Here is a 22,259-nt window from a genome sequence, read left to right on the forward strand (position 1 = left end):
GGAGAGATTGCCAAAGGCTGGGAGTAAGGTGGCTGTGTCAATCAATAAAGGAGACAGGCCTGAGTTTTTTCTTAACATCAAATCCAAATGCAAGCTCTCTTTCTGAAATGAGAGGGAAATATTTGAGCCTGGGAGAAGAGCAATATGCCAATTATGCCAAATGGGAGCCTGTGATATCTGAACATGAGCACCTATGTGTCAATACATGTCCTGTGTTCCATGCGTAGGATTGTTCCCCAAGAGTGTCTCTATTTATGTTGTGTGTCCCCATGTGCCCAGGAGAGTCTGCATATGTACCCCTGTGCACATCCCAGGCCTCCACATATGCACATCTGTCCCAGAGAGTGGGCAAACAGCAATGCCCTCCTCCATGACTCAGCAAGCAAGGAGTCCCTTAGCCCAGAAAGAGAAGAGTGACAGAGTCTACAGTCACAAAACCTGGTAGCTTGTAGCAGATCATGAACATCTGTCTCCCCAGTAGCCATAAAGCAAAATCATTTATCAGATGATCTCCTCAGATTGTACCTGGTTTCTATGTCTAGCTACTGAGGGTCATGGAGGCTTCCTAAAAAGATCCCTCAACCAGCTGAGGAATTGATAAACTCATCCACTCACCATTTATTTAATAAGCGTTCACCGAGCACCTGCCATGCACCAAAGCCAGTGCAGGACACAGTCTCTGTTTCTCCTTTCATCTTCTTGTGAGGTAGTTCATGTGGCAGAAAAGAAAAATCAGTTGCAGCTGTGAAGAGCCTGGAATGCTGGTTAGGGTGTTTAAACTTTTTTTCCCTGAAGATGGGCCATGGGAAGCCCCAGGAGAGTTTTCAACAGGAAGGTTACATGGTCCAGTCACTCTTTTTTTTTTTTTTTTTTTTTTTTTTTTTTTTTTTGAGAGCGAGAGAAAGCACTCGCACATGAGCAGGGGAGGGGCACGAAGGGAGGGAGACAGAGGATCCGAAGCAGGCTCTTGCAAGGCTTGAACTCACAAACCGTGAGATCATGACCTGAGCCAGAGTCAGATGCTTAACTGGCTGAACCACCCAGGCGCCCCTTTGGTCCAGTCACTTGTATTGCTAAGTGGAATTGGAGGTGCGCCAGAAGAGTAATGAATGAAGAAGGCAGGAGACCAGTTAGGGGGTTGTTGTAATGGTCTAGGCAGTGGTTCTCAAATCTTACTGAGCTTCTGAGTCACCTTACGAGTTTATCAAAACACAGATTTCCAGTCCCCACACTCAGGTTTATTGCCTCAGTAGGTCTGGGGTGAGTTCCAGGAAGTAGCACTTGTAACAAGTTTGTAGACGTTGTAGGTGATGCTGGCCCAGGAAGCACACTTTGAGAACTCTACTGGTCTATGAGAAAGAGTATGGGAGCTTAAAGGGCTGACAGAGGGGTGGAAATACATGTTTAAGGGTTAGAAATGACGACACTCTATGAGGATTGGCTTATGAGGGTGAAGGGAAAGTCAGAGTCTGGGATGACTGTTTTTAATTTGAAGGATGGTGGTGCCGTGTACGGAGCTGTAGAACACGGAAGAAGAAGCAGGTTGGGGTGGGTGGCAGGGGCGGAGGGGATGCTGAGTTCACTCAAGGACTTGGAAATTTTCAGATGGCTGCAACAAGATGTCTGGAAGAAATATCCACCTGGAAATTGCATCTGTGGGTCTATCTACTAAGAGATACAGACTAGAGATAAAGTTGAAAGAGAACAGCCAACTAACAGTCACTAAAGTCTTGAGAAGGAACTCACTCACTCACTCATGAAGAGTGTAGACAGGAAGAAGATGTGGAAGCCTCAACACTGAGGATGAATAACTGACATGAAGGATGTGGGTGAACGATGAGATAGAAATGGAGGCTGGGGAGTGGTCAGAGTAGAAAGGAAGAGAAGGAGACAAGAAGGGGGTGTCTTAAGCTACAGCAAAGTAGGGTGAGAAACCCAAGGAAGCCACTGGACAGGCAGCCTGTCCTGTCATCCTGGCTTTCCCAAGTCTGCTGGAGAGAGTGAAGGATCCCCAGACCTGGGCACGGGCATTACCAGCCTTGCTGCTCCTGGACCTCCCCCATAGGGGTCCACCAACCTGCATGCCATGCACTAACCCACATACACCTGTCCTGGAGCCTCACTTCTGATGTCCTCTGGCTGAATTTGAGGGTGGGGGAGAAGGCCTCTCATCACAGACTCACACACCCGCATATACAGACACACACAAACATATCCCAGTCCTCTGGTCTGGCCTGGGCATGGAGGTAGCAGTGCCGTCCAGCTCTGCTTCACCCACCACCCTAGCTGGTGGTTCCAGCTTCCAGAAGGTTCTTAGGGATGCTGCTTTCAGCCTCCTCCCTCACAGCCCCCCAGGCTGAGATGACCCAGACCTGAGCACTACACCTGCCACGTACCCCTGGAATAGTACAAGTCTCCTCCACACACATTCCACGGGTCCATCTGCCTGTCCTCTGTAATCTACCTCCATGTTTTCACCTTTCCTTTCTCATCATCTGCTTCACTGGAAAGGGGCCTCAGAAAACATCTAGTCTTCTCTGCGCTCCCCTACTTTGTGGCCGCTGCTGTTGAAGTTACAGGAACTGAGGTCAGAGAGGAAGAGGGACTTGTTCAAGAGCACAGGTAGGTGCAAGTGAGAACTAAATTCTTAGGTGCCTGAGAGGGAGGCAGTACAGGATAGTAATTCCCAGCACTATATAGAGAGGCTGGAGGCAGGCGACCCTGGTGCTGCCACTCACCTGGCTGCTTGACCTTGGGCAAGTCCAGTTCACCTCTCTGTGCCTCTTCTTCCTCACCAGAGAATGTGAGACTGATACAACTCAGTATTCATCAGGTACTTGGCGAAGTAACAGCACACTCTGTCATAAGTGCTTGCTGTGGTTATTTCCTCTATGCCTTGGCCTGAGCATCTTCTTGCCTTTTTTTTTACCCATCTTTCTGCTTTTTAAAATTCCTATTCTTCTTAGTATTCCTCTCATTTCCCTTTCTTTCATCCTTGCCCCTGCTTCTCAGGAGGAGAGGGCTGGGTTTGGAGAGAAAGAAAGGTGGAGAGACTGCAGAGACCAAAATGGTCTTGACAGCCAGCCAGTGCCTGCCATGAGAACACACACACAGCCTGCCCTCCTAAGTGTGATGGCTGCACACCATCACGCGGGGGAAGTTACACACATATTCAATCAGCCCAGGCTCTAGTGGCTTCAGAAACACCTGGAGCCCTTCTCAGGTGGAACTCATGCTGAACCCCGCTGGACAACTCTCTCTCAGTTTGTGTGTCCAGGTTCCTCAGACCCTGGCTTGGCACTGGGAGTTATCAGCCACCAGAAGGCTGAGTGAAGAGGGCACTCTTTGAGGGTCTTTGATCGAGAAACATTCAGAAAGATTGTGATGGTCCTCTACACACACACACACACACACACACACGCACGCACTTGCATGCACGCTGACACAGGGGTGCACATGAGCCAGTGGGCTTGAGTCTTCAGCCCACAAATTTCTTCCACATTGACGATGGCCACATCCATAGTCCGGTGAGGTGGTTAGTGAAAGGACGGATACCCACTTTACAGACTAGGAAGCTGAGGCCCAGGAAGAGCAGCGATTTGCTCAGAAGCAAATAAAGGCGATAGAGCTGAAATTCAAACCCAGGACCCCTACATCCTAGCTTCCAATCCTCTGTTTCACCACAGCTGGGATTTGAGCCCAGAAGGCGTCTCAGAGCAAGCGGGAGGTGGGGGGGGGGGGATTGAATTCACGCCCCGCTACCCACCCCATGGGGTCGCCCCAAAGCCCCGCCTCCCCTTGAACGGTCGCTGGGGAGAAGGGAGAAAGCGGCCACAGCGTGTCTCTTTAATGCGCGCCCCGGAGGCCCAGCGCGCCCCCGCCACTATAACTGGAGTGCATGGAGCGGGCTGCGTTCAGAGGAAGAAGGGCGGGCGCTGGGCACCCGTTGACCGACTTTTCCAAGTGTGATCAGCGCCCGTCCGGCCCACGTCCCGCCTCCATGGATCCGCCCGGAGGCGCCCACAGCTGAGGACCCGACGCCCGCCCGCCTGGCTCTCGACCGAGTGGCACCCCGCCGCCCCAAAGGGACCCCCGCGGGCTGTGCAGGCTCCCCGCGCCTCTTACCGCAGCGCTCGCCGTCGGGCGAGGGCTCCGCCGCCGCCACGCCTCGTGCCCCGCGCTGCCCACCCCATGCTGGTGCACACTTACCCCGCCATGGTGAGTAGTCTCGGGGCCCGGGATCCGGGACCCCGAGTGCTGGACCTGCCGGACCTCCACCTCCAACGAAACCTCGGAGGGAGGGGGCCACAGGGACTCGGCCAGCGGCGGACCGTGCGGGTGCGCGCGAGAGAGACCGCTGTCCCAGCCCGAGGCTCCGGCGCCCGCGGGCCACCCTGGGACAGACCTCAGGCCCCCGGACGCGGGCAGGACGGCAGCCGGATCCCCGCGAGCTGAGGAGGGTCCTCTAGGGCCGAGGTCCTTTCAGCTGCCAGCGGGCCGCCTAACGCGCCCCTCTCCTTCCCCAGGAGCGCCCCGACGGGCTGGGCGCAGCGACTGGCGGGGCCCGCCTGTCGTCCCTGCCCCAGGCGGCCTACGGGCCGGCGCCGCCACTCTGCCACACGCCGGCCGCCGCCGCCGTTGACTTCCAGCCGCCCTACTTCCCGCCGCCCTACCCGCAGCCGCCACTGCCCTACGGCCAGGCGCCCGACGCCGCAGCCGCCTTTCCCCACCTGGCCGGGGACCCGTACGGCGGCCTGGCACCCCTGGCACAGCCGCAGCCTCCCCAGGCCGCCTGGGCCGCTCCCCGCGCCGCCGCCCGCGCCCACGAAGAGCCGCCCGGCCTGCTGGCGCCGCCCGCCCGCGCTCTGGGCCTCGACCCGCGCCGCGACTACGCCACCGCCGTGCCCCGGCTTCTGCAAGGCCTGGCCGACGGGGCGCACGGCCTGGCCGACGCGCCCCTCGGCCTCCCAGGGCTGGCGGCGCCGCCCGGCCTAGAGGACCTGCAGGTGAGGCCCGAACGGTCCGGGATGGGCCAGGACCGGCCGCGGTGATTTAGGACTTTGGCTGGAGGCACGGTGATGAAGGCAGGCGCCCGACTTTTCTCTCAGCCTGCGACTTCTCACTCCGAGGATGAGTCCCACGTCTGGGTTAGATGCTGCCTGGCCATTAAGGCGTCCTGGCACCGAGTCACTGAACGGTGTTGGGATGGCGGCAACCCTCGGTGGAGTAAATGGGCAGGGGTTTCGACCACTCCTCTAGCTCTCCGCTGGGCGGCGTGGGGCATCTGAGCCCCCCCAGGGGCAGCCTGTGCCCCCGGAGAGAAGCAGAGGATTTGCCTGTCCAAGGTTCAAAATTCCCCTTTCACATGGCATGGCGAGGTATCCAGGGATCCAGCTGCACAGCAGTCCTGGTCCTGCGGGTCACCCCAAGCGTAGGTGGTGAGCAGAGGGCAGAGCAGACAGGACCAGGACCAGGGACTGCAGGAGCTTGGGAAGTGACAGGGGACTAGGTCCACAAGCACCCTTACCACTGCCTCTCCTATTTGCAGGCCATGGATGAGCCGGGAATGAGCCTCCTGGACCAGTCTGTGATCAAGAAAGGTAAGGAACAGCGTGCATCTGCCAGGGCAGAACTGGGCCCCCCACCCCATTCCCCGGGGTGGAGACCCATTTCCTTCCTCGTGGAGTTTGCCTCCTATGTGTCGCTGGGTTCAATGGCCAGTGGACCCTCTTACTAGTCCATTAGGGGGGCAGCAAAGGCTGGGGTTCTCACCAGAGCCTGGGCAGCTGGGCAGGTTGGCATGTTGGCCCCAGAGCCTGCAGCCTGGGGTGGGCTGGGCCTATCTTGCTCACTCTGCTCCTCGGGCCACCCATGCCCCGCAAAGGGGCTTGGCCTCTTCCTATGAAGGGGAGGGCACTTTGGATCTGGAGTTAATTTGCAGAACAAGTTAAGCTACTTTCCTGTTTCCTAAGAGGTGGGAATGGGAATGCCATTCCCATGGATTTCATTAAATTATTTCCTCATTACAGAGTCTTACCATTTCCTAGCCTGGCAAGCTTTCCTGTCCAGCAGGGCCTTGGGGTCGATTAGGGGGTGGGAGAAACTCGAGTTTCCCTGAAGAGTCTTCTCTTCTTTCAGGAGCCTCTTTACACATTTAGAGTTATAGGAGTTGGTGTGTGAATATCGTCAGTTAGTCTGAGTGCAGGAGGGCCAAGGCCTGCCTGCTCCTGGATGTGAGTTCAGGGTCCTGTACATGTCTATATGTTTCTTTCCTAGGTGTCTTTCTGGTATTTCTTGGTGTGTAAGTGTGTCTGTTGCTAAGTGTGTGATGTGTGCCTACTAGGTTAGTGTATATTTCTGAGTGTTTGGGGGTCTCTATGTGTGTATCAAGGTCTTTGTTGTGTCCTGGAATTTGTTTGTTTGTTTGTTTGTTTGTTTTTGGTGTTGAGGATCTCTAAGCATGTGAGGATCACTCCCTGTGTGTTTTGGTGGGTGTTTGTGTCTCTGCACTGGTAAAAGTCAGGGGTTTGAGACATGCCCTCCAGTGGATTTTCCAGCTTGGGGGACCGGGTTCTGGACATGCCAGGAAAAGGTGAGAAAGAGAGAGAAAGAGACAGAGAGTCAGAGGGGTACAGGCTTTGGGTGGGCTCCTTAGATTTGGGGTGGGTGTCCTGGGAGGAAGTCTATGAAGCCTGCAGTGCCTGGGGCAGGTGCTGCTCCTGTGGGACTTGGTTCCAGTTGTTTTTCAAAAGAAAGAATTCAAGCCCAGGCTTTGTTTGCCCTCCCGTGTTGGGGGCTGGAGTGGGATTGGGGGCTGGGGGCTGGACTTCCAGGAGTTGGGGCTGGGTTACCAGGGGCTGGGAGTTAGTTGGACAACCTAGAGTATGGAGGGTGAGGGGGTGGGGGAGGGAAGATGAAGGGACAGGCTTCCTGGAACTTAGGTGGAGAGGACCCCGGGAACCCCCGCTTCCTGGAGCAGGAGCTGAGGTCGCAGGCGCTGCGTTGGTTTAGTGGACTTTTTGGAACCCGTCGGAAGTAAGAGCTCGGTCTGCAGTTGGCAAGAAGAGCCTGTCGCTGGGCCCCCAGTTCCCGACTTCTGCCCAGGCTGGGGAGCCTGGGGGGATGGGGCTAGGCACACTGACTCCCTCTGGGAGGCCAGCCCCCCGCGTTTTGGGAAGGAACTCGGGATCCTCTGCCCTGGGGAAGGGTAGAAGGATCAGCTGGGGCTCTGAGTACCTTAAACCCCAATCCACAAGCAGGTCAAGGAAACTGGCTGCAAGGAGGAACTGGAATTGCCCCGAGTTGGTTTCTCTCAAAGGACATCAGCTGCCATAAATTGCGGGTCCTTGGTGTGCGCCGGAATCCCCGACGGCGGTCCTAAGACCGCAGTGAGTGCGGCCGGACTGTCCAGAGGGGCTGCCCGCTGGGCCTCGCGGGGAAGATGTGGGCGCTAGTGCCGCGCCAGACGTCGGGGCCGGGGGCGCGCACACCCGCCGCACCGCAGTGCCAGCCTGTCGGTGGGAGAGCGCAGCGAGGTGGAGCGCGGCGACCTGAGCGCCCCACTCCGGACGACGGGTCACACGGCCGGGAGCGCTGCAGCATAGGGAGAGGGGTGAGAGCCGGGAACCCCTGCGGAGGGGAGGGCCCGGTTCCGTAGCCGCGAGCTTGGCCTTGGGCCCGCGCGCCGCGCCTTTGGGGAAGAGAGAGGGTCAGTGCCGGCGCTTTCGAGCTTTGCAAAAGCCGAGGCAGAGCTGGTCCCGGAGGTCCTGACCTAAGCGGCTGCCTAGGCAGGTGACGGCGCGGAGCCCCTGTGGCTAAGCAGGCGGCCGGGCTTAGAGCCCTGCGCGCAGCGGGCACTTTTCGCCAGGGACTTCCGCTGTCGCTGCGGGACTCCGGGGGGCGGGGCGTGGATTTGCGCCCTTCTTCGCCCTCAGGCCCTACCGATGACATCGGGAGCCCCTGTAATATCTTGAAGACCTCTGACACCCGCCGCGGGTGGTGGGGGCCCCACCGGCCTGCCTGGGCCCTGGAGTTACAGAAAGTCGTTCTTGGCTGGCTGACGCATCAGATTCCGCCAGCTCCTCCCGGCCCTGGAGGGAGCGGCAGCTGTGTCGCGGGCAGTTGAGATCTTGGGTGCGAAACGGAGGCAACCCCAGCCCTACCCCAGAAGCAGCCTTCCAACCAAAGGGTATCGCCGGGGAGGGGAGCCTGGAAGCTCTCGAGAGCCCAGACCCTGGTTGTAAAACTTTCGCTACTCTAGGCACTTGTCCTGGAGGGGAGGGAAGCGAAGCCTCCGCCCCCATCACACACTTCCCGGTCTGCTGCCCCTTGCAGCCAGGGTGTGGGTCCGGGGGTGGCAGACGGAGCCGAGGCCGACCCAAGGAGAAGCGAAGAGCCCTCCATTTTCTGCCCATGTTTGTCACCTACAGTTTTGCAATCTTTCCTAGGGGCACAGAAAGCAGGCGGGACTGGTGGGGGAGACAGACCTGGATGGGAACATTCTCTAGTGGAGAAAGGTAGTGAGGGGGATCTCTACTGGTGGCTTGGGAGCTTAGAGGAGGAGCACTGAGTGTCTGAGGCTGGGGGGCTTCCTACAGGAGAGGTTAGGATGGGTCTCCCTAGGTGCATGCGTGTTTGTTGAATGAATGAGCGATGGGTTTTGAAGTCTGAGTGCACTGGGAGAGAGGGTGTACAAAGGGCTACGATATTTTCACCACACTAGGCACAGCATGTGCAAATGCCCTCCACTGTGGAAAAAGCCAGACAGGTTAAAAAGGTTGAAATCTGCGGGGTTTCTACAGCCACAGCTGGAGGGGAGTGGTTAAAATGAGAATTAAGATAAATACCTCCTCCCCACCAGGAGAGTGGGTGGTTGCCTAGTTGAGGGTGGGCTCTGTGGTCCAATCTCTCTCAGGGTCTCCAGGGCAGGGGCTGAGGTAAATAGCCACTCTCTCCTCTGCTCTCCTTGGCTCTTGGGAAGGAAAGGGAGGGGGAGGGTCTGGACTTCCAAGTCCATCTCTACAGGGCCAGGCCTAGGGTGAGGTAAGTGAACTACTCACCTCTGAGGCAAGGTTTAGATAAAGAATATATCTCAATGCAATAATTTAAAATAAGAGGTATTGCCAAAAATCCATGATAAACAAAAATCCGAGTTTTGCATAAAGACAGGATCTGATCTGGCACTTCTGCATTCCTGCCTCACTCGCCTTCCAGGCCTCTGCCCCAGAAAGAGACTGAAAAACCAGTGCCCATGCAGACAGAGTTTGGATGGTAGCTGAGGGCCACATGGGACAGGGGAGTGAAGGTTAGCTCGAAGGAAACAGCCACCCAGGGGAGATGAGGAGGCTCCAGTGGGCTGGGAGGGGTGTCGATACCCCTCCTGTCTACCTTTCTCCAGCTGCACCCCACTGCCATGGGGACCAGTGTACCCTAAGTGTGGGCTAAGGAGCCACATACATCAGAATCTCTTGGAGATGCTTATTTAAAAATGCAGATTTCCGGGGCGGCTGGGTGGCTCTGTGGGTTAAGCAGTTAAGCATCCATCTTTGGCTCAGGTCATGATCTCACAGTTTGTGAGTTCAAGCCCCCGCATCGGGCTCTGTGCCGACAGCTTGGAGCCTGGAGCCTGTTTCAGATTCTGTGTCTCCCTCTCTCCCTGCCCCTCCCCCGCTTGGAGTCTGTCTCTCTCAAAAATAAACAAACATTAAAAAAAATTTTTTAATGCAGATTTCCTGGGCACCACTCCACACCTATTGAGTGAGAGTCTGTGGAAGTGTGGCCCTGGAACTTGCATTTTTTAACAGATTTGTTGAAGTAAAACTTACATACCTAAAATTCACCCATTTAAGAGTATAATTTGATGATTTTTAGTAAATTTATGGACTTGTGTAGCCATTATCACAATCTGCCTTTTTTTAAAAAGTTCATTTATTTTAGAGAGAGAGAGAGAGAGAGAGAGAGAGAGAATGCTAGTGGGGAAGGGGCAGAGAGAGGGGGACAGAGAAGATCTGAAGTGGACTCTGCACTGACAGCAAGGAGCCTGATGTGGGGCTTGAACTCACCATCCAAACTGTAAGATCATCTTGACTTGAGCCCAAGTCAAGAGTCAGAGGCTCAACAAATTTAGCTACCCAGGTGGCCCCACAATCCATCTTAAGACATTTCCATCACCCTCCCCAAAATTCCCTCATTCCCCTTTGTAGTTAATTCTTATTCTCACCTCAAGCCTTAGGCAACCACTGATCTTTCTTTCTATAAATTTGCCTATCGTGGACATGTTATATCAAAGGAATATATAAATATGCAAACGGTGCATCAAGCTTCTTTTACTAAACATAATGTTTTTGAGGTTCATCTGTGTCATAGCAGGTGAGAGTAGTTGGTTTCTTCTGGCGTTGCTGAGCTGTACTCCATTGCACGGAGGAAACACATTTCATGTATCCATTCATCAGTTGACACTTGGATTGTTTCCACTTTTTGGCTACTATGAATAATGCTGCTGTGATCATTCATATGCATGTCTTTGTGTGGACATATGTTTTCATCCCTCTTAGGTAAATTCCTAGGAATGAAATTGCTGGATGTTATGGTAAGTTTGTATTTCATTTTCTAAGAGACTGGCATGCCATTTTCTAAAGGGGCTCTTCTGTTCTACATTTGCACTAGCAACGTGGGAGGGTTCCAGTTTCTCCACATCTTCACCTACACCTGATTGATTTATAATAGCCATCCTAGTGTACTTCAGTATAGTTTTAATTTGCATTTCCCTAATGACTAACGATGTTGAGCACTTTTTCACGTGCTTACTAGCCATTCACGTATCATTTTTAGTGATATCTATTCACATATTGTGACCGTTTTCCAGTTGGGTTGTTTATCTTATTATGGAGTTACAAGGCTTCTTTACATATTTTGGATTGTCATCCTTGATCAGATATGTGATTTGCAAATATTTTCTTCAAGTTTATGACTTGTCTTTTAATTTTCCTAATAGTATCTTTTTTTTAATTTTTAAAAAATGTTTTATTAATTTTTGAGCGAGAGAAACAGAGTCCAAGTTGGGGGTGGGCAGAGAGAGAGAGACACACAGAATCCAAAGCAGGCTCCAGGCTCTGAGCTGTCAGCACAGAGCCTGACATGGGGCTTGAACCCATGAGCTGCGAGATCATGACCTGTGCTGAAGTTGGACACTTAACCAACTGAGCCACCCAAGTGCTCCCTTAATAATGTCTTTTGAGGTGCAAAAATTTTTAATTTTACTGAGTCCACTTTATTTTCTTTTATAGATCATGCTTTTTAGGGTTGTATCCAGGAACTCATTTCCCAGCAAAAAGATTTTTCTCCTATGTTTTCTTCTAGACGGAACTGAAATTTTAACCAGCCTTCTGGGAGAATCTGTTGCACACTCCCCACATTCAGTGGTCAGACAGTATCTACCACCTGTGGATGGAGTGTGTAGACAGGTGTGAGTCTTGTCTGACACGTTGAACAACTAGGTGCTCTTGTGTCTGTAGTAGGAGTGTGTGTGTGTAAATGGCTTCTGCTTGTGTGATGGGGGTGGGTGTGGGGTGGGACACCATGAATATACCACTTCAGCCTCGGGAGTCACTGCGGTGCGGGAGGCAAACACCCATGTCCCTGCTTTGCAGACTGTGCTAGTTTAATTCTTACCTCCATGACTGTCCCTTTCTCATGCCATCCCCTTCCTAACCTTGGGTTCCGTCCCTCTTGCCATTTTTGAGGGAAGAAGCTCTGAGGACAAGTGGGGGGAAGCAGCAAAGTCTGTCATTCACATACACAAACACACGTCCACCTGTCATGCACCTACACTTAGCAGCACCTGTATTTGCATAAATCCAGCATACACTCTATTTAACTGTATCAACAGGAGCAAAAGCACTCGCAGATATCCATATGCATGCTGCCACATTCCTACAACACTCAGGAGGGCAGAAACTATGTCTGTGTATACAGCTGGGGATCAGCGCTCCTTCAGTGAGTAGGTGCACACATGCACAATCTTGCTCCTTGCTCTGTCCGTGACAGGCATCATGGTTTGTGTAGAGTCATTTGTGACACACGTATGCTCACATATGTCCCTGTTTGCACATGCACAAACAGCCCCACACAGCCTCAGTCTCCCTCTTGTCTTATGGGGCCTGGCCTCAGGGAGCCCCTCGTTTGAATAGAAGTTGGGATGGAGGAGGTTGCTGGAGGAGAGAATTTTCTGTTCCTTCTGACTACTCCTTCTGGCTAGGGATCATGGGAGGGAGGATAGTCATTCTGCCCTTCTTTTTATTTTTAACTTATTAATTTGTAGGGGTTTTTTTTTTAAGTCAAGCTTGAGGTATAAGTAACCTTATGTGTACATTTCTCTGAATTTCGACAAATATAAACATATACTCATATAACTACCACAATACGATATAGGATAGTTCCATCACCCCCAAAAAAGTCCCCTCAAGGCAGAGGGACAGAGGTGAAGAGGGAGCCTGTGCACAGGCCTGGGAGACACTGGGGCGGGAGGTGTCTCCCATTTCAGGTTTCAAGGGCCCTTGCTCCACTCATTTATCCCACATTCACTGATGCCCATTTATGCCAAGACCCTGCCCTCAAGGCACTGCTGGCTGGGAGGGAAGACAGCTGTGGAAGCAGACACGAAGGTTCAGTGTGGTAAGGTCAGGGCTGGAGGGAGACAGGGGGCTGGGGTCGTGGGGCCAGGAAGCTATGCCCTGGGGATGGTGCCCGCATCTGACACTTGGGAAGGAGGAGGCCTGCTGGGGGTGGGGGTGGAGGTGGGGGTGGGGATGGACAGTGAGCAGTTCTGTGGGGCTCAAAGAGCTCACACGCTGATGGTCCCCCATCCCAGGTGGCACTCCACTGTGTTCCATGCAGCTTGTGCTGGGTTTTTAAATTTTTGAATTGGTCATCAGGGTTCAAAGGCCCAGAGATTCCACATAGAAATCCAGAATCCTGGTTTCATCAGCAAACAAACCAACCCGGAGTTCTGGCACTGTTGGTGTGTCCTGAGGGGTAACCCTCAGCCAAGTAGCGGCTTTCCACAGGGCGCCCCCGGTCCCCCACACCTTGCTTCCTTGTTACCTGTTGTGCTCCCTCTTTGAAGTCTAGAGCTGCACTGTCCACTGTGGGAGCCACCAGGCTCATGTGGCTATTGGGCACCTGAAATGTGGCTAGTCCAAATTAAGATGGTCTATAAATGCAAAACACGCATTGAATTTTGAAGACTAAGTACAAGGAAAGAAGGTAAAATGGCTCATTAATAATTTTCAAATAGTGATTACGTGTTTCCGTGCTAGTATTTTTGACACGTGGGGGAAAATAAAATATATTAAAATTGACCTCACATGTTTTCTTTTTACTTAAAAACATTTTTTAGAGATAAGAGTGTGAGCGGGGCAGGGGCAAAGAGGGAAGGAGACACAGAATCCAAAGCAGCTCCAGGCTCTGAGCTGTCAGCACAGAGCCCACACGGGGCTCGAACCCACGAACTGTGAGATCATGACCTGAGCTGAAGGCAGAGCCTAACTGACTGAACCACCCAGGCACCTCTCTTTTCACTTTTTTTAAAATGGGTACTAGGAAACTTGAATTTATATACGTGGCTCACAGTATATTTCTGTTGATCAGTGTGGGTTAAGAGCCTAGAGGACAACTGTGGAACCAGGCAAGAGGGGCAGGCAGCAGCCAGAACGCAAAGAGGGTGTTATATGGAACGCACTATGATTAAGGATGTGAACTTTGGAGTCTGTGATCAGAGTTCAAGACCCATTTCTGCTCCCTACTTGCTGTACCATCCATTCGAACCTCCTGAACTCTTAGTTTCTTCAGTTTGGAATGGGGATGGGTAATAGTATCTACCTCACAGAGCTGTCCACTTGGTATACAGTTGGCACTCATGATAGGCGACATCATTCTGCCTGCTATGACGCTGGCATTTGATTCACAGGGAAGTGATGGGCACTGATGGGTTTTAGTCTGGAGGTCAATGTGTTTCGGAAAGATCCCTCTGAAGCAGGGCAGGGAGACCAGAACAGAGCTGTGCCAAATTTGGGGCAGGAAGTGAGGGAGCGTCTGTGCACCTGTGGAGAAGTGACTGCATCCAGGGCCCAGTGGGAAAATGAGAGCCTCAGGGCAATGTGATGGACAGAATGTGGTGGGAGAGGGCAGTGTGGAGGGCACCACTGAGGCTTCTGGCTGGGGGGCCTGGTGGAAGGTGGGAATGCACACCCAGAGACAGAAAAGCTGGAGGGGCTCTGCCAGGCCGGGAACCGGTCAGCCTTGCTTACCTCTGGGTTCCCTGGCACACAGTGCTCGGCAAGTATCTGCTGAATGGCTGAGGGCTAAGAGTGCTGCCTTTGAGACCACAGTCCAGGGCTTGCTACTGGTTCTCAGTCTAGCGGCTGTGTGATCTCAGGCACACTGCTTCACCTCTCTGGGCTCCAGTCTCCTCATCTATAAAATGGGAATAGTAAACATAGCCCCCTCATGGATTGTTCTGAGGATTCAGTGAAGTTATCCATGTGAGCACACAGCATAGTGAGTGTTCAGTTAACTGTTGGACCCAGGCTTCCCACTAATCCACACACACCCCAAACCCACACACAAGGACCACCGTCTCTCCCAAGGCTCTCACTTCCTTGGAGGAAGAGAAGCCCAAGTGGAAGCAAGTACTTCGATTATTTTCTCTTCCACTTGAGGCTAAGCAAGAGCATGGAGGAAGAACTTTCTGAGCCAAGAGCATCTAAGTGGGTTTGAGAAAAGAGTCCCTTCTCTGTCCTACATAGATTAGTAGATAGTTTTTGGGAAAGGGGCTGTGGAGTGTATCTCTTTATTCTTGTCTCCTTGAGCATCCCATAGTGACTTGGTAGGGAGGGGGACAGCGTCAGAGGCCTAATGGGGGCATAACCTTCCTGCCCCTGGCATGTGGGAGTCCAAAGTCTCCAGGCCTTTACTGGTCTGAGGGTGGAATGTGGGGATCACAAGCAGGCAGGGGAAGCTGGGGACTCCTTTCGTTTGTGCAGACCTAAGCTGGGCCCTGCTGCAGTGACTCAGGGAGCCTGTCTCTGTATTTCCAACCTTCTCTTTGGTTGCACCTGCCCAGACTCCAGGACTCTGCAGAAGCTTTTTGAGTTTTAATAAGGAACCAGCCTCGCTCAGCAAAGGAACGCAGGTTCAGGACCCAGGCAATTCCAGATTCAATTTCCACCACCCATTAGCTGAGTGGACTCGAGTGAATCACGTTAACCTCAGTGTGCCCCAGTCTCTTCTTTTGGGAAGCAGGGACAGTAGGATAGCCCTCAAGCACTGCGATGTTTAGACTCAGCTGTGTGCCTGCATGTGGCACGGTGCCCAGCACACAGTCAGTGCTTCCTCGACTCTCCCACTGCACAGCTGGCTAGAGCCGGTGCCCTGTGGTCCCTGGCTCAGTGTTTCTCTCTCCTTTGCTCTTGCTTCTGTTCTGCAGTTCCCATCCCCTCCAAAGCCAGCAGCCTCTCGGCCCTCTCACTGGCCAAAGACAGCCTGGTTGGTGGCATCACGAACCCCAGTGAGGTCTTCTGCTCCGTGCCAGGCCGGCTCTCTCTGCTCAGCTCGACGTCCAAGTACAAGGTGACGGTGGGGGAGGTCCAGCGGCGACTCTCACCTCCCGAGTGCCTCAATGCCTCCCTCCTGGGCGGCGTCCTTCGCAGGTAGGACAGTCAGCCCACAGTTCCTGCCCAAATCCGAGGTCATTTCACACCTCCTTAGGGGAGCACAGAGGGGCCAGTCTCACCCCAGGCCACAGCCTCATCTCCATTTCTGCCTCCTTGGGGAATTGTGCCTGTTCCGGGGGGCAGGCCCAGGTCCCCAGCAGCTCCTACAGTCTGTGGGCTTGGGGGTGGAGGTGGGGAAAGAAGCCTGGTCACAGAGAAGGGATGGAGGGCTTAACCATTTTGGGCAGAACGGACAAGGCTGGGTCTGGAGAAGAGAAAATGCCGTCTTCATCCCCTGCCCCAAGGAAGGGACACCCCATTCCCTGTGGAGCATGGACCTCTCTGGTGTGTTTGTGTTTTGAAGTCCATGGTCTGTCTTCATAGTTGGTGTCTGTCCCTCTCTGTGCACATCCTTGTGCCTGGGGAGAGTATTTGTGCTTCAGGGCTGGGAGTTTTGATGTGTCTGAGGACAGTGTGTGTGTGTGTGTGTGTGTGTGTGTGTGTGTATGGGGGACAGCCAGAAGTATATGTTCTCATGAGTGTGGGTTCCCTGTGTTACTTCTAGTGGGGTGTGTTGGCTGGAGTGTATCCTGCTCTGTGTGTGATTGCACGTGCTTCTGGAGGTAGACATATGTGTGTTTACAGGTCTGTAGCTCTGTGTGGAGGCTGCATTTGTGCACATGTGGGCGTATCTCTATTCTTGGTCTCTTTGAGCACCCCAGAGAGGCTTGTATGAGTCCATGACTATCAGTACATACATCCCTGGGATCCTGGCTTGGTGTGAACATGTGTTTCTGTGTCCCTGAGTGTCTAAGTCTGCGTGTGTCTGCATATGCCTGACTCTGTGGGTATGTGTGTGTGTCGTTATTGCCCTGGGTGTGTGTTCATTTGTGTGTGTTTACATATGTGTCCCTGGGTGACTGTGTGTCCCTATGTCTCTCTGTGTGCATGTTCTGCACATGGGTCTGTGTGTCCCTGGGTATCTGTGTATGGCTCAGCTTGTATGCTAAAGTGGGGAAAAAGGACCCCAAGATTCTGGCCTACCCTTCCCCGCCCCAGGCTATCCCTGCTGTTGAGAGGATTGGAGAGATATGAGTGGCTCTTACAGCAGGGTGCTAGACCCCCCACCCCCATCTTGGCTGCAAAGCCAGTGAAGTTAGGAAGATATTGGGAAGAGGCTGAGAGAGGCCCCTGAACATCCCCAGGGCCAGACCCAAGCCTTGGCACAGGCTGTTGGAGGCAGAAAGGGCCTGTTGGGATCACTTAGACATACGCTTCTTTCTTGTCTTCATAGTGTCTGTTTGTCTCTCTCCCCTGTGCATGTCAAGGGCCAAGTCCAAGAATGGGGGCCGCTGCCTGCGTGAACGGCTAGAGAAGATTGGGCTCAATTTGCCAGCTGGCCGTCGCAAGGCTGCCAATGTGACACTTCTGACTTCACTGGTGGAGGGTGAGTGAGGCCTGAGGATGGGTGTCAGTGTAAGCATGAGGGGAACTATGTCACCCAGTGTGACAGCGTGTGGCTGTCCCTAAGACAAGAGGGTGTATCATGTATGAGTAAGGGGTGTGTGTGATACATGTGTATAGTCTTTATGTGCATGGGCATGCGTACACATGCAGGTGCATGGGGGTGAGGTGGGGGTAGGGGAGGCGTGGCCAGTGTTTGGAGGTGGTAAAGGGATGAGGGGGTAAGAGTCCCTTCCCTGGATGTTGACAACTCTGGGCTCGATCATCTTGAGCCCAGGCTCTGGGATACATGGTGGCCTCAGCTGCCACCGCTGAGCTCAGAGCCCATCCTCCGCGGCCCCAAGAGCAATGGGATTAGGTCTGAGGCTGCTCTGGGAGGGAAACCATAGGAAGTATCTATAGAAGCAGGATGGGGCAGAATAGCCCCTGGCCAGGGGGTCTGAGGTCCAAGGCTGTGCTCCAGGCTCAGAGGTACACCTGGCTGTAGTGACAGCTCATTGCTCTGCCTCTCCTCCCCGCAGGAGAGGCCGTGCACCTGGCCCGAGACTTTGGCTATGTCTGTGAGACTGAGTTCCCAGCCAAGGCAGCTGCCGAGTACCTGTGCCGACAGCACGTTGACCCCGGGGAATTGCACAGCCGCAAGAGCATGCTGCTGGCCGCCAAGTGAGTGAGGGCTCCATGCATGGGTGCTTTGGGGCACCATGCACAGGCTGTCATGGGCGCCATGCATAGGCACGTGTAGGTGCAATGAAGACACAAACACCAAGCATGGGTGCACTGGACACCACTCACATGTACACATGATGTGCAAGTGGCCCCACAGGGACACACATGGACACGTGAACATTTCTGGGTTCTATGCATCAGCAAAAATGGTGTCACAGACAGGCTTACATAGGCCCATGTGTGTGTCCCACACGTCCATACACTGTCCCATGGCATCACCAGCCCCAGTCCCAACATGGTGGTCTTGCTTCCCCTGCCTGAGCCTTGCCCATAGGCCCTTTTGCTCCAGTGACTTCCCTCAGGGCACCAAGACATACCACGCTGCAAGTTGACCCTCTCTTGTCCTTGCTTCACACCTGACCCCTCTGCAAATCCCCTTGGTGGCTCCCTCACCACCACTCACATGCTACAACCTCAACTCTGGTCTCCTAATCTCACTCCTAGACCTCATCCCAGTGCCCAACCATTCCCTCAGACTTCCTGCACGTGCACTGCTCCTCTGCCCGAGAACCTTCAATGCCCACCCCCCCCCCCCCCACCCCAGCTACTGCATTGATTTTCAAACTAGGTTCTGTGCGATGCCTTAGGGCCTATTTAATGAACTGGTATTCCATTCAGATTTCATTTTTAGAAGGGTCCCACTGCAAGAAGAGGTAGAAAGAGGTAAGAAGGGTTAAGTCCAGACTCCTTTGAGGACCCTACAATCTGGCCAGCCCAAACCCCACCCACTGCAACTGACTTTCTGGCTGTATCCTGCCCTCACACCTGCTGCTTAGAACAACATCCAGTCCCCCACCTCCACTCTCCCTCCTTCAGGGCTTCTAAGGCAGAAATGGAGTCACAGACTCAAAGAACTGCTGTGTCTCCTGGGACATTTGAGTTCATATCGTAGCTGGAGAAACATATCCAGGACAGGGCTCTCCTCGCTCATTCATCAATGAACTCATCAACTCTGGGGCCTGGTCATGTGTAAAATGCTGACTGGCTTCCACGGTGATGCAGAGGTGAGACAGGAGTTATGTTCTCCTGCCTGAGCCACATGCAGGACGCAAAGAAATGAATAGTGGCCATGAACTGGAGCTAGACTCAAATCCCAGCTTAGTCACTTGGGCAGGTCACCAAACCTATGTGAAACCAGTTTTCTCACGTGGTGAGAATGGTTAATAACAGTATGTATCTGTTGTGAGGATTAAGTGAGATGACGCATACAGTGTTCTTGGCACAGCATCTAGGCCTCAATTCATATTCACCACTATTATTTTAGTTCTTCAAGGCAGATTCTGGATTGTTCCCTAATTATTTCAAAGAAAAAGCTCTGTGAAGCACTGGGTGTTTGGGACGGGAGTGGGGAAGGGATCAAGGAAAGCTTCCTGGATAAGGTAGTAGAGCTGGATTGTGAATGTGGGCAGGACATCCACAGGCAGAGATTGTAGGGTATTGGCATATGCCATTTACTAGCTGTGTGACATTGGGCAAGTCAGTTAATGTCTCCAAACCAGTTTCCTTTTCTGTAAAATGGGTATGACCATCACTTGCAGACTATTGACAGTGTCACAATCATAAATATATAAAAATTGCCCTGCACACAGTAGGTCCTTCTCTCGGCTCAGACCTTTGTCCTCTAACCTCCACCCCTGCTTCCTCCCTCCACCAGGCAGATCTGCAAGGAGTTTGCAGATTTGATGGCTCAGGACCGCTCACCACTGGGCAACAGCCGCCCAGCGCTCATCCTGGAGCCCGGAGTACAGAGTTGCCTGACACACTTTAGCCTTATCACCCATGGCTTTGGTGGGCCCGCCATCTGTGCTGCCCTTTCTGCCTTCCAGAACTACTTGCTGGAGTCACTCAAGGGGCTGGACAAGATGTTTCTAAGTGGTGCGGGCAGTGGGCATGGTGACACCAAGGCTTCAGAGAAGGATGCCAAGCACAGGAAATAAATGCTTCTTCCACTGCCTCATCCCAGAGCGTTTCCCAAGGCCTGAAATGAGGCCTTAGTTCCTGGGGGTGGGCCCGAAAGGATTAAAAGGTGGAGCTTGAGTCAGGCCAGAAAGAGAACATTCATCCAGAGACCGTGGGTGAGAGGGAGAAGGGGAGGTGGCCTCTCTGCGATGGTTTGTTGGTAAGTTAAGGGCCCAGATGTCTGTCGCATGGGTGCAATTTTCTGACCCTTGATTGCTGAGAAGTGCTTGGACAGGGAATTGGCATGGAGAAGCCTGGTTTTGTGGCTGAGCCCTGTGCCTCAGGGCACCTGGGCAGCGGTGGATTCTCCTAGAGGCCAAAACCTTGCTGTTTTTACTGATGGCAGGAGGGAAATTGTTAACAAACCAGAGGTGCTGAGGACTTGGTGCCCTCATCCCAGAATCTCCTAACCCCAGAAAAGGGGTGCTGGCAGGGGGCCCCTGTGGGTTTCTTGGAACCATCCCACTCTTGGAAAGAAGTGGGCAGGAGGAAACCCCAAGGAGCAAAGATAAAGCACAAATTACAGAACTTGAATCCAGGCTGCACTTCACAGTCCTGTTGCTGTTTGTCCTATTTATTTATGTGTGTTGTAATTAAATTTGAAAGTTTAAAAATGTCGAGTGCAACTTATTTATCCCAATGAGTGGAGGACTCATTTCACTGTTTTCTGCTTACGCACCAAGACGTCCGGCTGGACCAGGATGGAGAGGGAGTTTTTGCTCACAAAGGGCTGTGGGTGGGCCGGGAAGGAAGAAAGATTGTATCAGGGACCCTGAGGTTGTCATGGGGACTTTGTACTTGCTGTTTCTCTTGACCCTGCAGTCCATGTACCTCTTTGACTCTCCGATGGCTTTCTCATTCTTAATAAAACCTATTCATTGGGTATGAAACCTCCCTGTCCTTCTTCAGCCCAGGCCTGGATTGCCTCTCAAGAGAGCAAGGGGCCTCTAAGGAGGAATCACTGGAAGGGGCTGTGGGCACCTCTGTGTGAGGGGGTATAGAGAGTGGGTCTATTTGCTTTGTCAGCATCTGTTACTTGTGTGTGTGTGTGTGTGTGTGTGTGTGAATCCCAGGGCTGTACATGTACTCTTGTAACTTCGTGGGCCTGTGTGTAAATGTGTTAGTCTGGCTGTTAGGTCTGTGTGATATGTTACCATGACCATTGGTGGTGGGTCTGTATGTGTCAGCATGAATGCTCATGACTACGTGTGTGTGTGTGTGTGTGTGTGTGTGTGTGTGTGTGTGTGTCCCCGATGCTAATTCGGCTCTTTTTGAGGATTTCATTCGCTAGGCATCTTTTCTTTCCTGTATCCATCAGTCTCTCCATCTACACAATCATCTACTACATCACTCCCCAAAGCACTCACGTTCTAGGGTCTCTTCCCCATTTATTTCCCTTGCAGTTAAAAGTTTTTGAAAGATTGCTATACCTCTACCTCCACTTTCTCACCCCCAATTCACTCTTTAACCCACTTCAATCTGGCTTTTACCCCCACCAGTCTATCGAAATCCACTCAGCAAGGTGATCAACAGCCACAATGTCAAATCCAAAGGCCTTTTTCTCTGGACTTAGCAGCACTTGATAGGCTGACCGCTTTCTCTTTTTTGAAACACTCTTCTCTGTGGCTCCCAAATTCTGGTTTTCTCCGACTTCCATGGTTCCAACGCTGGCTCATTCTCTACTTGACCTCTGTTGGTGTTCCCTGGGGACTTCTGCCTGAACTCAAGGCTTGCATGTGAATCAGGATGTCTGATGTCTCCACTGGATTGTCTACCAGGCATCTCAAATTTATGTCCAAAATGGAGCACGTGACCAGGTTCTCAAATCTTGACCTCCTCCACAGTTTCCCTCTCAGTAAATGGTACCACTCCCCACCCAGCTGCTCAAGCTGGAAATGGAGGAGTCCTATTTCTTTCCCTACACCCAATGCATCAGAAGGTCCATCCTCTTTTATCTCCTCTGCCACTACCCTCGTCCTCAGGACTACTGAAGTAACTTTCAACTGGTCTATTTTTACTGGTACACCTTAATACTAAGCCCTGCAATGACCTGGACTTTGTCTACCTCCAACCTTCAACTATTCTCTTCATCATTCCCTTTGCTCTAGCCACACTAATTTCCTTTTTGTTGCTACAATTACCACTTAGTTTTGTGCCTCAGGGTCATTGCACTCACTGTTCTCTTTGCCTGGAATGCTCTTCCCCAGTTCTTTGCAGGTGTGTCATCAGACAAAGATGCTGGGAGTTAAGGGAACATGAAGTCCAGGAAGCATCTCCTAGGGAAAGGTCCAAAGATGTCATTTCTTTTCCCAAGAAGGTTCACTGCTTCATCCCATCCATATGAAAGGAGGAATGGAGGAAACGCTGGAAGTATGTATGCTCTGCTTTAACCAAAGCCCT

At 52.7% G+C, this 22,259-nt stretch overlaps 1 protein-coding gene across 1 annotated transcript; it reads left to right on the top strand.

Annotated features, from left to right (window-relative positions):
- The first annotated feature begins 3,507 nt into the window (after nucleotides 1-3,507).
- TFAP2E (transcription factor AP-2 epsilon) lies at nucleotides 3,508-20,741 on the top strand. The gene is made up of 9 exons (XM_045475090.1): nucleotides 3,508-3,527; nucleotides 3,687-3,727; nucleotides 3,974-4,338; nucleotides 4,527-5,006; nucleotides 5,549-5,600; nucleotides 15,485-15,707; nucleotides 17,039-17,157; nucleotides 17,696-17,837; nucleotides 19,555-20,741. The coding sequence occupies exons 1-9, from the start codon at nucleotides 3,508-3,510 to the stop codon at nucleotides 19,835-19,837; spliced, it is 1,725 nt and encodes a 574-aa protein (XP_045331046.1). The 3' UTR covers nucleotides 19,838-20,741.
- The last annotated feature ends 1,518 nt before the right edge of the window (nucleotides 20,742-22,259 follow it).

The sequence above is a fragment of the Leopardus geoffroyi genome, chromosome C1, assembly GCF_018350155.1.
Source record: "Leopardus geoffroyi isolate Oge1 chromosome C1, O.geoffroyi_Oge1_pat1.0, whole genome shotgun sequence".
Classification (NCBI taxonomy): Eukaryota; Metazoa; Chordata; class Mammalia; order Carnivora; family Felidae; genus Leopardus; species Leopardus geoffroyi.

Bases quoted from the DNA above. Each gene is read 5' to 3' on its own strand.
- TFAP2E (XM_045475090.1), top strand. From the start codon at position 3,508: ATGGCCACATCCATAGTCCG. The intron at 3,528-3,686 runs GTGAGGTGGTTA...GTTTCACCACAG, and splicing joins ATGGCCACATCCATAGTCCG to CTGGGATTTGAGCCCAGAAG. The intron at 5,601-15,484 runs GTAAGGAACAGC...TCTGTTCTGCAG, and splicing joins CCAGTCTGTGATCAAGAAAG to TTCCCATCCCCTCCAAAGCC.